This window comes from Chiroxiphia lanceolata, chromosome 28 (genome assembly GCF_009829145.1).
Source record: "Chiroxiphia lanceolata isolate bChiLan1 chromosome 28, bChiLan1.pri, whole genome shotgun sequence".
Taxonomy (NCBI): Eukaryota; Metazoa; Chordata; class Aves; order Passeriformes; family Pipridae; genus Chiroxiphia; species Chiroxiphia lanceolata.
In genome coordinates this window covers 4,602,332-4,613,978 of record NC_045664.1, presented here as the reverse complement: position 1 = coordinate 4,613,978, position 11,647 = coordinate 4,602,332, and the positions used below count along the sequence as shown (strand labels likewise).

Below are 11,647 nucleotides of genomic sequence, written 5' to 3'. Positions count from 1 at the left end.
GTGGGGCTGGCAGCGGGGTAAGAAACCGCCAGCGGGTCCCAGGTTTTCCCGGTGCCCCGCACGTTTCTCCCACGGAAGGAGGAGCGTCGCCTCACTGGGAGACGGGCGGGGACGAAGAGAGACCCTCGCTGAGACCCCCACCCTGGAGAGGCTTCGGTCCTCGGGTACCCCAGGTCCCGGTCCCTTCTCCAAGGAGCAGGACAGGATTGATGGGTGGCGGGGAATGTGCCTGGGTCACTCGTCCGCAGGGGTCCCAGGCGGTGCCGTCCCCGCGCCCACCAGCCACGGTAGGAGAGGGATGGAGGGAGCTGGTGGTGGGGACGAGCCCAGGAGGGATGGAGGGGAGGATGGAGAGGGAAACGGGCAGGACGAGAAGAACTGGAGGGCTGGAGGGATGAGTCGGGTGGATAAGACTGGAGGCAGTTAAGGAAGGGTGGGAAGGAGAGAGGGAGAAAGAGAGGAACGAGAGACGGCGGAGTTGGAAACGGGGAGGGATGTCAGCGCGGAGATGGGGGTGGAGGGGAGGGAGAATGGAGATAGGGACGGAGGGCTGGGAAGAGGGATGGGGAGAAGAGGGGAGGGGGCTGCCGGAGAGGGGGGTGCCCGGGGCGGCGCTCGGGGCCGCTGTACAAATAGGGCGGCTGCGGGTGGCCCGGGCAGACATGCGGGTCCCTCTCCGCTCCGCGCCCGCGCTGGCGCTCTGCGCCCTCGCCCTGCTCCACCTGGGCTGCGCATCCCCCCGGGCACCCACCTGGGCACCGACCGGAGCATCCTCCCGGGCACCCACCGGGGCACCGACCGGAGCATCCCCCCGAGCACCCACCCGGGCCCCCACCCCGTCCCCGGCCCGCGCCCCGCCGCGCTGTCCCCCGCTGATGCTGCAGCTGCTCCGCGCCCCTCCCGCCCCGCTCCGCGCCGCCGCCGCCGCCGCCCTCAGCCTCTCCCCGCACGGTGAGTGGGGCCTCGGCCCCGGACATCCCTGTCCTGGGACCGGCACTGTCCCCAGGACCCTCACCATCCCTGAGCATCCCTGTCCTGGAACCGGCACTGTCCCCGGGTCCCATGCGGTCCCCGGGCAACCCTGTCCCCGGGATCAGCACCATTCCTCTTCCCGGGACTGGCACTATCCCCAGGCATCCCTGTTCTGGCACAGTTACAGTCCCCGGGACCTGCACCGGCCCCAAGCATCCCTGTCCAGGGACCCCTACTATCCCTGTCCCCGGGACCGGCCCTGCCCGGGGCTCTCGCTGGCTCTCGGGGAGGATCCAGCAGCTTTCCCCTGACCCTCGGGCTCCCGCGGCAGGGACGCGAGGGCACCGTCCCTCCCTGCGCTGGCACCCCCGGCCCCACGTCCCCTCACCTTGCCCTTGGCTTTCAGGCTCCCTGCAGAACGGCTCCCGCTGGGCGCTCTCCTTCGACATGTCCTCCCTGTCCAGCAGCCAGGAGGTGAGTCTGGCCCAGCTCCGCATCCGCCCGCCCGGGCTCTCCCACTCCCACAACGTCTCCCTGGACATCTACCACAGCCAGCGGCGCAGGTGTCGGGGCCACGGGACCTGCGCCCACCAGCTCTTCCTGGGCACCGTGGCCGGCAGCCCCTCTGCCACCCAGGCCTCCTGGGAAGTCTTCGAGGTCACCAACCTGCTCCGGTCCTGGCTGCACCAAGCCGTGGTCCCCGGGCACCACAATCCCACGGGAAAGGAGCGGTGGGAGGTGAGCACCTCAGATGTCCCGGCCACCAGTGCAGTGCACTCGCCCACCCTGAGCGACGCTGGCCACGGGGAGCCAGCCCTGCCCCAGGACGTGGCAGACAGAGTCCTGCTGCTCGTCTTCTCCACAGACAAGTCTCCAGGAGACCACAGCCTCATCAGGACAGCGGAGACCTCCAAGTACATCATGCGTGACAGCGGCTCCCAGGGCGAGGGGACGCGCCGGCACCGCAGGAACAGGATGGAGAAGCAAAGGATCAAAGCGAGCGACGCTGCTGCGGCCCCGCCGCGGGAGGAGGGCAGGGCCCTGTGCAGGCGGGTGGACATGATGGTGGATTTTGAGCAGACGGGCTGGGGCAGCTGGATCGTCTACCCCAAAAAGTACAACGCCTACCGGTGCGAAGGGCTGTGCCCCTCGCCCGTGGACGAGACCTTCAAGCCCACCAACCACGCGTACATACAGGTAAGAGGAGCTGCCCCCGCACCCCCCACACTCCCAGCCCTCCACCCACGGCAGGGGGGATGTTCTGCCCTTCCCGTGTCTCCCACAGAGTTTGCTGCAGCTCTACAAGCCCAACCAGGTGCCGTGTCCCGCCTGCTCCCCGGTCAGGATGAGTCCCCTCTCCATGCTCTACTACGAGAAGGGCGAGATCGTCGTCCGCCACCACGAGGACATGATCATCGAGGAGTGTGGCTGCAACTGAGACCACCTCGTCCCCCGCTGGGAAGGGGCACATCTCTGCCCAGAAGTGCCCCCAAGGACTGACCACCCGACCTACGGCCATCGTACAGACCGGGGTGTCTCGAGCCCGTGTGACTGTGGGTCGGCAAAGCCCTGGCTGGGCCAGGGGAGGAGTGGGGTGCTAGGGTGTTAGTGGTGCTTCATGGCCACGGTTCATGGCTGGATCCAGGCTCCACGCAGGAAAGGCCACCAGCCACCTCCCTGTGGCACCTTGGTGCCCCACATGGTGTTTTTCCAGGAGCTGTGGTGCTGGAGGTGTGACTGGAGCAGCCAAGGGCAGAGGCAGGAGCTGAAGTGCAGGACTGGAGCATGGTAGCATCACTCCCTGCCAGGGCACACTCTGCTCCCTCCATGAGACCATGGATCTGCTCAAGCCTTTTCGCCCCTTGCTGGATGGGGTGGTAGAGAAAGGGTCACAGTTGTGAAACTCATCAATAAATTATATATATATATATATATTAAAAATGCCTGGTGGTTCAGCTGGTTTTCACAGCCCGTTTTTGCTGTTGGTGGTCTGTGAGGGTGCAGTTCCTCCATCTCTCTGTCCATTTGCTCCTTCACCAGTAACACCAGAGCAGGTGGGCTCTGGCTGTTCCCGACACTGCCAGAGCAAAGGGGTCCCTCCAACGGTGCAAAAGATGCTCAAAAGCTCCAAAGTTCACGTGAGATAAGGACGAAGCTGCTCCCACCCTGACAGGAGGTTGCTCAAGAGCAAGCAGGGAGGCACCTGCAGGTGGAGAAGGGGAGGCTAAAGGGATTTCCCACCCTTATTTACCCCTCGGAGATAAGGGAAGGGCTGTGCTCTCTAACGGCAGTGAATTCTAAGCCTTGTGGCCGGTGTAGGTGCTCCTTTGGGTCACCAACCCGGTGACAGCAGGAGAACCCCAGCCCCAGGCAACGCCCAGGGCCTGCAGTACCCTGGGGTGACCGTGTCCCCCCTGCACCCCAGTCCTGGCAGGGGATGCTCCTCCTGGGCAGCGAGGGTCAGTGCCGGGGTTTGGCTGCAGCCCCGGCCGTGGGGCTGGGGTCCCCCAGGCTCAGGGCTGCCCCCGTGGATGGGGACACGGCACTCGCGGGGGGGACCCACGGTGGCCCCTGCGCAGCCGAGGGGACAGGAGGGACCATAAGCGCCGGGGCTGGCGGCGGGTGGCCCGGGTGGCTGCGCAGGATGGGACAGGGGCCACCTCCATCCCGCCCCTCCTGGGACCAGCAGCCCCGACTCCACATCCCAGCCCAGCCTGATTATCCCCAATCCACATCCCAGCCGGCGGATAAACAAAGCGTGTCTGGTGTGTCCCCCCTCCCCAGCAGACCCTCCCCGGGGCCGCTTACATATTCCAACAGCTTTCACACTGCGACCATCCCGTCATTAGAGGGTCATTTGCAGGAGCTGTCAAGGGTGGGCCGGGGCCGCGGGGCTGACCCCCGGCAGGAGGCAAAGCCATGCAGAAACCTGCACATCTGCGCTGTGGGTGACATAAAATCACATTATTTTGCCTCTTTATCCGCAGTTTTGCCACTCCTGCTCATAAACGGGAGGATTCACACCCTCACGCCCAGCCCGGGACGCTCTGCCCACCCCCCCCGGCCCCCGCTGTATCTCTGCCATCTCTGCCCCTCCATCACGCCTGTTTGGAATCCAGCAGAGGGTTCAAAAGTTGTGGCGGGACAGGGGGAGGCAGCAGCCGTTCCCTGGGAAGAGCGGGGTGGAAAAATAAAGGCTGAGATTCCAGGGCTGTAAGGAAAACATCAAAGCGCGGGCGGTGACAATAAAGCCGGGTTTAGGCGAGGATCTGCTGGCGAGCCGGGCTCTGCCAGGCTCGGGCTGTGAGCAGGGACCTGATCTGAGCAGGGAGAGCTGTGGCCCTGCTCCTCCCCCAATCCACATCGGCTGCGGGGGGGCCTTGGGGGGGACAGAGGGAGCCCAGACACGCAAGACAATAAAGTGGGGGGACAGCTCCAGCCCTGCCATGGGATGCTGCCTGAGACCCTTCAGCATCCCAGGGCCAGGGGGGAGCTGGCAGGTCTCTGCTCTGGGAAGGGCTGGCTTGGTCTTACACGTAAAGGACAGAGCCTCCCCGTGCAGGGAAGGTTTTCCAGCAGGGAAGGTGCCCGGGGTTTTCTGGGAGGGCAAGACTTGGATACAAGCAGTGACCACTCTGGGAGCACGGGAGCGTGGGGCAGCTGAGCCGGGCTGGGATCAGTCTGGAGGGACAGCCACAGGCAGGTGGATGGCAGGCACGAATTGCTTTGGACACACGAGGAAAGAGCAAAAACAAACAGGTCAAGGGGCTTATCACAGGCCCAGGGTAATATTTGTACAAGTGGTGCACTAAGGCACGAGCTGGGGCGGGCAGGTGGTATTTGTCCCATGACTGGGACACAGAGCAGGACACAGGGACATGGAGAAGGACTCAGGGACACAGAGCAGGGCACAAGGACTCAGAGGAGGACTCGGATGTGGAGCAGGATGCAGGGACACCGGGTGTGCTGCTCTACCCTCTTGCGACAAAAAGGGGCCGGGATGGGAAATGCAATGACAAAGCCAACACTTGTCCCTGGACCTCCCCAGAGCATCCCAGCTGTGCCACAGCCACCCACAGCTGCCTTCCCTCCCTCCCTGCCTCCCACCGTGCTCACCAGGGCTCAGCCTGCAGGAAAAGCAGCTCCTCGGCCTGGGAGAGCAAGTGTTGGGCAAGGGACAGAGCCTGGTGGAGCAGGAACTGCCCTGGAATGCTGAGCTGCTCCGTGCAGGGCTCAGGAAAGCTTGGAGAGCTGCAAACACAAAGGCAGGCAGGAGATGGATCCAAAACTGCCCAGCTGAGGGATGCAGTGGCTGGGGGTGTGAGGGAGGGGGGGAAGGACTGGAGCAATGGGGTGCTGAGACCACTTGGTCCCACGCCACGGGTGGAAAAGTTCAAGGAACGGGCTCAGGACAAATTGCAGGGAGCAGATGCCCACAAGTGTCGCGTCACCTCATCCCATCCACAGCTTTGGTCAGGACTCTCTCTGCCCCCCACGACTGCCCCCAAGTGCCTGTGGCCCCAGGGCCCTGGCCTGGGAACCCAGCGGGAGCCCCGACCCTCCCGGACAGAGCCCTGGTCACACCTGGCCAGGTGTTTCACAGGGAGCCCTCCCTCCCTCCGAATTATCAGCTATGCATTGCTGTCCCAGGCACCTGGGGCTTTGATGCTCCCCCAGATCTGCATAAGCTTCAGATACCAATGCAAAGCTTCCAGGGCAGGGACAAAGCACTTAACACTTCCAGCACGTGTTACCTCTCCTGCAGGTGGGAGGGAATGGGATTTAAGAGCATTACCTGCAATACCTGACACTTACCCCAAAATCCAGGCCTTTGTACCGATACCAAATCCTGACCCCACAAGGCTCCTGGCTCTTGCAGCAACTCCTCTCCAAACCCTCATCAGAACCAAACCTGTGCAGAGTTGCAAGACTGATAAAGTCACACCAGAGGGCAATAAATTTGGATTTGTTCCCATTAAGGTTTCAGAGAAACCCTTAAATCTTATCTTGGAGAAATGCGGGTTTATCTGCAGCAATTGCTTTGTTCTGTTACTCATTATTAAGGGTTTGCATATCATAATGTCACCACTGAGCCTCATTAGCAGATATTTAAAAGCTATCTACAGAATCTGATCTGCACAGACACTCATTGTGGTTCAGGAAGTCTGAGGTCCAGGCTGTGTCCTGATATGGATTGTCCTCCTTTGAGGTGCCTCCACTCCCCCTCAGCATTCACACAGCAATGTGTTAGAACCTCTTGCAGACCACATTTATTAAACCCGAGGCTAAAAACGCAGATATTTGGTCGATGGGGATGCAAATTGAGCATTCCCCACGGGAAAAATTAACTTTTCTCAGACGAAAATTCCCCTCTCAAACCCAGACTTGTTTCTAACCTCCTCCCCCAGCCAAACCCTCTTTCTCAAAGCCCTGACCCCTGCCTACCACAGGATAAAAAGGAGAAACAAGGGTGAAGCAGCACTGGAGTTTCAGCAGGGATGACAAACCCAGGCAAGCACTCACCGCCCAGAGAGACCCGCTGTGGAACACCTCAGGCCAGTGGTTTCTTGCCAGAATAAGGGACAGAAGACACATTTATTGCATTCATCTCCACACCAGGAGACTCCACATGATTTTTATTTCTCCCTTATATAGCATTTCTGTAACTGTTACAGTATTAAAATGATTAACAAAAGCATAAAACTGGAACCAAAACCAAGGGGTGAGAGTGTCTCCTCTGGCACTCTGAGACCCGGCCCCTGGAACAGGACACGCTCTGCTCTCCCAAGGGAATCAACTGCCTTTCCCAGGAGCAGGAAGGCACTCAAGGCGTGGGCTGCTGTAAGCCTGGCTGGTGGGAATCCTCAAGACAAGTCCTGGTGCTTCACTGGATCAGCACTCCCCAGGCAGGTGCATTAGATGTCCATGTCAAACTGCTCTTCCTCACCTGCTGAGGGGACAAAACCACAAATGAGTCCTCTGAGTTCCACACTGAATACCAGGGATTGTACTGAAGGGGCGACTGGCAGCTGTGCTTCAGAAATGGAGCAGTTTGGGCTTAAAAAATCTGCATTCAGGCATCGAGGCTGGTGTGAAAACCATCTTGTGAAGCTCTTGTAAAGGTGTCAGCTCTGGGGGATCTTCCTCAGACCCAAAAGAGCAGAGGCAGAAAAAATGCCCTTTAAATAATTTATCCCTACCCCTGGATGTCCTTCTAACAGGGAATGTAAAGACCCACGTTGATGACAATCACTGGTACGAACCCACACAGGCACATTTCACAACCATTATCCCTCCAGCTGCTCCCACAGCCTGGCAGGAGCCAGCCAGAGCAGCCAGGATCTGTTCCTGGGCACAGGGATTCTCTGGGACAGTCACAACCCAGCACCCAGCCTGCATTTCAGGGTGCCAGAGGGTCCAGAGAGACACTTGAGGTCACAGGAGTGTGAAGGCATGAGGCAACTCTGGAAAGATTCTGCTTGGAGTGAACATGGAAGCCAACAGGAGCCTTCAGGACTTTATTTTTAGAGAGAAGATAAGTACTTGCACTTGGTAGCTTCATGTTGCTTCAAGAACTAACCTCAAATAACTCTAAGAACAGTTCTTCAAGAGCAACACTGGCTCGTGTTGCTGTTTCAGGGCCTCGGTGAAGTGTCCCTGTCACAAAGTGGGGTCAGAAATGGGCAGGAAGAATTTACAACTCGTGCTGATATTAAAAACCCTGAGTAAATCCTACTGTGAATTGTAACCTGAAGCCCCAAGCAGCTGCAGCACGGCCCAGGACAGGGAGAGGCAGCAACAGCTGCCTCCTCTGCTCTTCACAGGGCTCCTGATCCAGCAGCAGCTTCCCAAACGCTGAATTAACGGGAATTACAGCAAATCACACTTAATAACTGAAAAGGTCACGTTGCTGGGGCCCACAGCAGGGCCACACAGCCACGAGAACCTCGTTACCCCCATGGCGTCGAGCCCACTCCGGTTTTCCAAGAATTCCCTGGAGCATTGACCACGGCTCATTGGAACCCCCTGGCTCCGTGCCAGCCCTGGAATTTCTAGGAACCAGCCGTGCCCCTCACGGGTTGCTGGGCCCCTGCTGCCCCCTCTCACCTGCGCTCGCTTTCTCCTCACAGTTTTGCACGTGGTGGTTTTCGAGCTTCAGCTCCTCCACGCTGGGGCTGGTGACGCCTGGAATGTCGGGAAGGTCGGAGGGGGGTGTTTTGGCCACCGGGGAGTTGCGGCACTCCATCAAAAACTTACGGTCGTAGATGATCCTGGTACCTGGAGGGGGGAACAAGAACATGGTCAGGTGTCCCTGCCCAGCATTGGAGCTGGAAGGTCTTTAAGGTCCTTTCCAACCCCAAACCACTCTGGGGTTGTTAGATATTTAAGTGATAGCTGTGATTTAGCACTCACTGCTCAGGCTGTGTTGCCTCACAAGAAAGCACCTGAGCCTTCACCTTTACTTACAGATACAGTGTTCAAGCACCCAAATGCTGCCAGGCTGCTGCCCAGAGGGAACACAAGGCTCCAAACCCAGCCCGGTGCTGGAGGCGACAGATCCGGCCCCTTCCACCTCGCCCAAGGTCACAACAACCCGCAGAGCAAACAGAAAATCGAATTTAATTTCCACCCATGGCCAGAAGCAGGGCCAAGAGCTGCAGGTGGACACACCTGGACACACCAGGGGCCAGGCTGTGGCCGTGCTGTGCCCGCACAGACACCTCCCTTGGCAGGGCAGCACTTACACACACCTTGCTCAAGGCTTACACAGAGTTGTTAATGCTCCAAGGGTTAACCAGCCCACAGGCAGCTCTCCCTGCCCAGCAAGACAAGCCAGCTCCAGCCCATCACAGCGAGCCTCCGGGCACGGATTTCTAGGAATACACGGAACAGCCTGTTCCTTGTAAAGGAATTGCATGGAAAAAGCTCCAAAACCACAGGCAGAAAAGGGATCTCCCTCCAAACAGCCCACAGCCTTAACCCAGGAAGTGCTGGAAAAGCGTTTGCTTTCCAAGGGCTGCACACCCCCCTGGATCAGGTCTGTCCTGCCCTGCTCCCGTTCCAGCCAGAGGGAGAGGAACTAGTCCTTGTGACCTCCCCAAAAGTGTTAACTAAAGTACACATGTGTGGGCAAACAGCTCCCGTTACCATCTGTCCTGGAACAGTCAACTCCCTTCGCTTTGAACACTATAAATATAAAATAAATATATATAAACCAACGTGTCCGGGTGTTGTGTTCCAGCGGAGTTCTGCAGGGGGAGTTCCCAAAACACTGAACAACTTCTCACTCAGGGTTTTGAATTTGAGTTGTTTCACAAGGTGTGTGTGGGGGGAAATCCAACCCAACATGCAGCTGGCTGGGAGAGGGGCGTTAAGATTCCTGGGAAGCTCGGGGAGCAGGACTAAGACAGGGATTCCTGGAACTGCAGCTCATGTACCAGCACCGGGAGCTCAAGGGCTTCCACATCCTCTGACAGCCACGTGCCCAGAGCTCCCAAAAGCAAAAGGACTCTGGGCTGTCACAGAGCCACAAACAGGCTCCTTCACACCCCCAAAGCTGAGTTCCCTGCTGCTGTAAGGGAGGTCAGGGTGGATTTAGCAGGAAAGCCACACTCCACGGGACTCTCTGCTCCCTGGAAGCCCCGAGGGCCTCACTGTGCCCACAGGGCACACAGGGCAGACACAGAGCCCAAGGCTCACACCCCATGTCCTCCAGCAGCTCTGAATCATCCCCTCCCTCCAGCACCCAAATCCCAGCCCCGGGGCCGGGCAGCACACGGTGTCCCCAAACAGGCTGGGACAGCCCCGGTGTCCCCAAACAGGTTGGGACAGCCCTGGGTGGGTCACGGGAGTGCCGTGGGCACTGCCAGGTGGGCACACCCCAACCTCAGCTCCAGGCACCCACCAGCTCCCCGGGGACAAACAGCTGACAGCCCTCGTTACTCCACGCCGTTAATTGCTCCTTTCTGTTCTGCTGCTCTTGGCTGAGGCTCAGAGAGCCTCTCCTTCTCCAGCACAATTCCTGCAGGCGCTGCTTTCGGAGGAGGGAACACACTGGCCAAAACAACCCCAAACCTCAGCTTTTCTGCACACACAAAACCCACCGTGTGAGTCAGCAGTGCCACTTCCCCTTCTCTCCGAATTTTAACCCCTGGAACCCCGTGGTGGGTCCGAGGGACCAACAAAACCTCTGTCCCCTCCCGAGCGCAGCTTCACCATTCCCGCTGCTCAAATCCATCTGGACATGGATGCAGGGGGGGAAATTCTTAAAGGTGTGGGAAAAAAAGTCATCCCAAACCCCTGCTGGGCGGGAGCAGAGGCAGCTGGAATTCTCCACACTGCCCCTGTGCCAGGTGCCATCACCTGGAGCTGCGGCCACTTTTCTCGAGGCCAAACTACCCCAAATAAACACCCGAGCAGGAGAGAGGGTACAAAACCCCTCTGATGGAGGAGCCCTTCATATAGCTTGTTTATTCCTCTTATTTGAGGATCAAATCCCTGAAGATTCCCGACTCCTGGCAGCTCTAGGGCTGCACAGGACTTGCAGCAAACAAGGAGAGAGAACCAGCCCATGGCCTGTTTGCAGCAGTGGAGCTGCCACATTTTCAGGATTTGGAGCAACCTGGGAATAAGAAATAAAGGAAAAGGCCCCCAAGGTTTGCTGACTGCCGGAGAAAACAGCAAATATTAGAGATTAGAATTAATCAGTAACCCGGGGGGATGCCGGGGGTTGTTCCTTGGGGGGCACAGCCGTGGTACCCAGCCCCGTCCCTTGGCAGGTGGGAGCCCCCTGGACCCCTCATTCCTCCTCCGGGTACAGCCGTGTCCGAATTCCCGGGGAAAATCCCTCCCCAAAGCAGAGCCCCCTCCACCAAGGTGGGGACCCCCCCCTTTCATATCCCCATCCCATAAGTGCCCCCCAAAGCTCCCCAGAGCCCCGGGGGCAAAGCAGGGGCTCCCCCTTCCTCCCTCTCCTGGCACAAAAAGGGCAGCCCCCCCTTGGCCAAAGCGAGCCTCCCCAGCCCCTCCCGGGGATCAGGAGCCCCCCGGCCCCCGTGCCCGTGCCCCGCTCACCGCCCGGCGTGGTCCCGAACACGGTGCCCCCCGGCGTGGTGCTGTAGTCGCCGGGCGGCAGCGCGGCCCCGTCGGGCAGCGCCAGGCACTTGCCGGGGCCCGGGATGTCCCGGCTGGGCGTCTGCCCCTGGCAGCAGCGGCCCGACATGACGGCACCGGGACCGCCGGGATGGGGATCGCCGGGACCGGGATCGCCGGGATCACCGGGATCGCCGCCGCTTCCGCGCCGGGACACGCCCCTTCCGCCGCGCGGGAAAAGAGGGCGGGGCGTGCACCAGAGGAGGCGGGGCTTTGCCTAAATATGGGCACGGGGCGGAGCACGGGGCGGGATTTGACCTGAACGGCAGAGAGAGTGGGCGTGGTTCAGCCCGATATGGGCGCGGTCTGTGAGTGGGCGTGGTTTATCCCGAACGGGGGCGCGGTTTGACTCAATGGAGGCGTGGCTTGATACGCGAAGAGGCGGGGCCTGTCGGTGGGTGGGGCACTGGGCGTGGCTTAAGAGGTCCGTGGGCGGGGTCTGTGCGGGGCACCCCCCGTTCCCTCTTCCCCCCGAGGCACCCACCGCCTCTGTCCCCTATTTTGGGGGATCCCCCGCCTCGTT

General features: G+C 60.0%; 2 protein-coding genes across 4 annotated transcripts; one reads left to right on the top strand and one right to left on the bottom strand.

The window, feature by feature from the left end:
• Positions 1-8: 8 nt before the first annotated feature.
• Positions 9-2,508, top strand: NODAL (nodal growth differentiation factor). Of its 2 annotated transcripts, none has more exons than XM_032712583.1 (3): positions 9-17; positions 1,379-2,169; positions 2,258-2,508. In XM_032712583.1, the coding sequence occupies exons 2-3, from the start codon at positions 1,420-1,422 to the stop codon at positions 2,408-2,410; spliced, it is 903 nt and encodes a 300-aa protein (XP_032568474.1). In that variant the 5' UTR covers positions 9-17; positions 1,379-1,419; the 3' UTR covers positions 2,411-2,508. The 2 variants fall into 2 exon arrangements, with proteins under 2 accessions (XP_032568474.1, XP_032568473.1); XM_032712582.1 differs by lacking the exon at positions 9-17 and adding an exon at positions 663-951.
• A 4,058-nt stretch (positions 2,509-6,566) lies between these two features.
• EIF4EBP1 (eukaryotic translation initiation factor 4E binding protein 1) lies at positions 6,567-11,279 on the bottom strand. 2 transcript variants are annotated; one of them, XM_032712593.1, is made up of 3 exons: positions 11,047-11,279; positions 8,080-8,250; positions 6,567-6,922 (listed from the first exon to the last, which is right to left on the bottom strand). In XM_032712593.1, exons 1-3 carry the CDS (start codon positions 11,192-11,194, stop codon positions 6,888-6,890), a joined length of 354 nt encoding a protein of 117 aa, XP_032568484.1. In that variant the 5' UTR covers positions 11,195-11,279; the 3' UTR covers positions 6,567-6,887. The 2 variants fall into 2 exon arrangements, with proteins under 2 accessions (XP_032568484.1, XP_032568485.1); XM_032712594.1 differs by having other exon boundaries at positions 6,567-6,919; positions 11,047-11,276.
• Between the last annotated feature and the right edge of the window lie 368 nt (positions 11,280-11,647).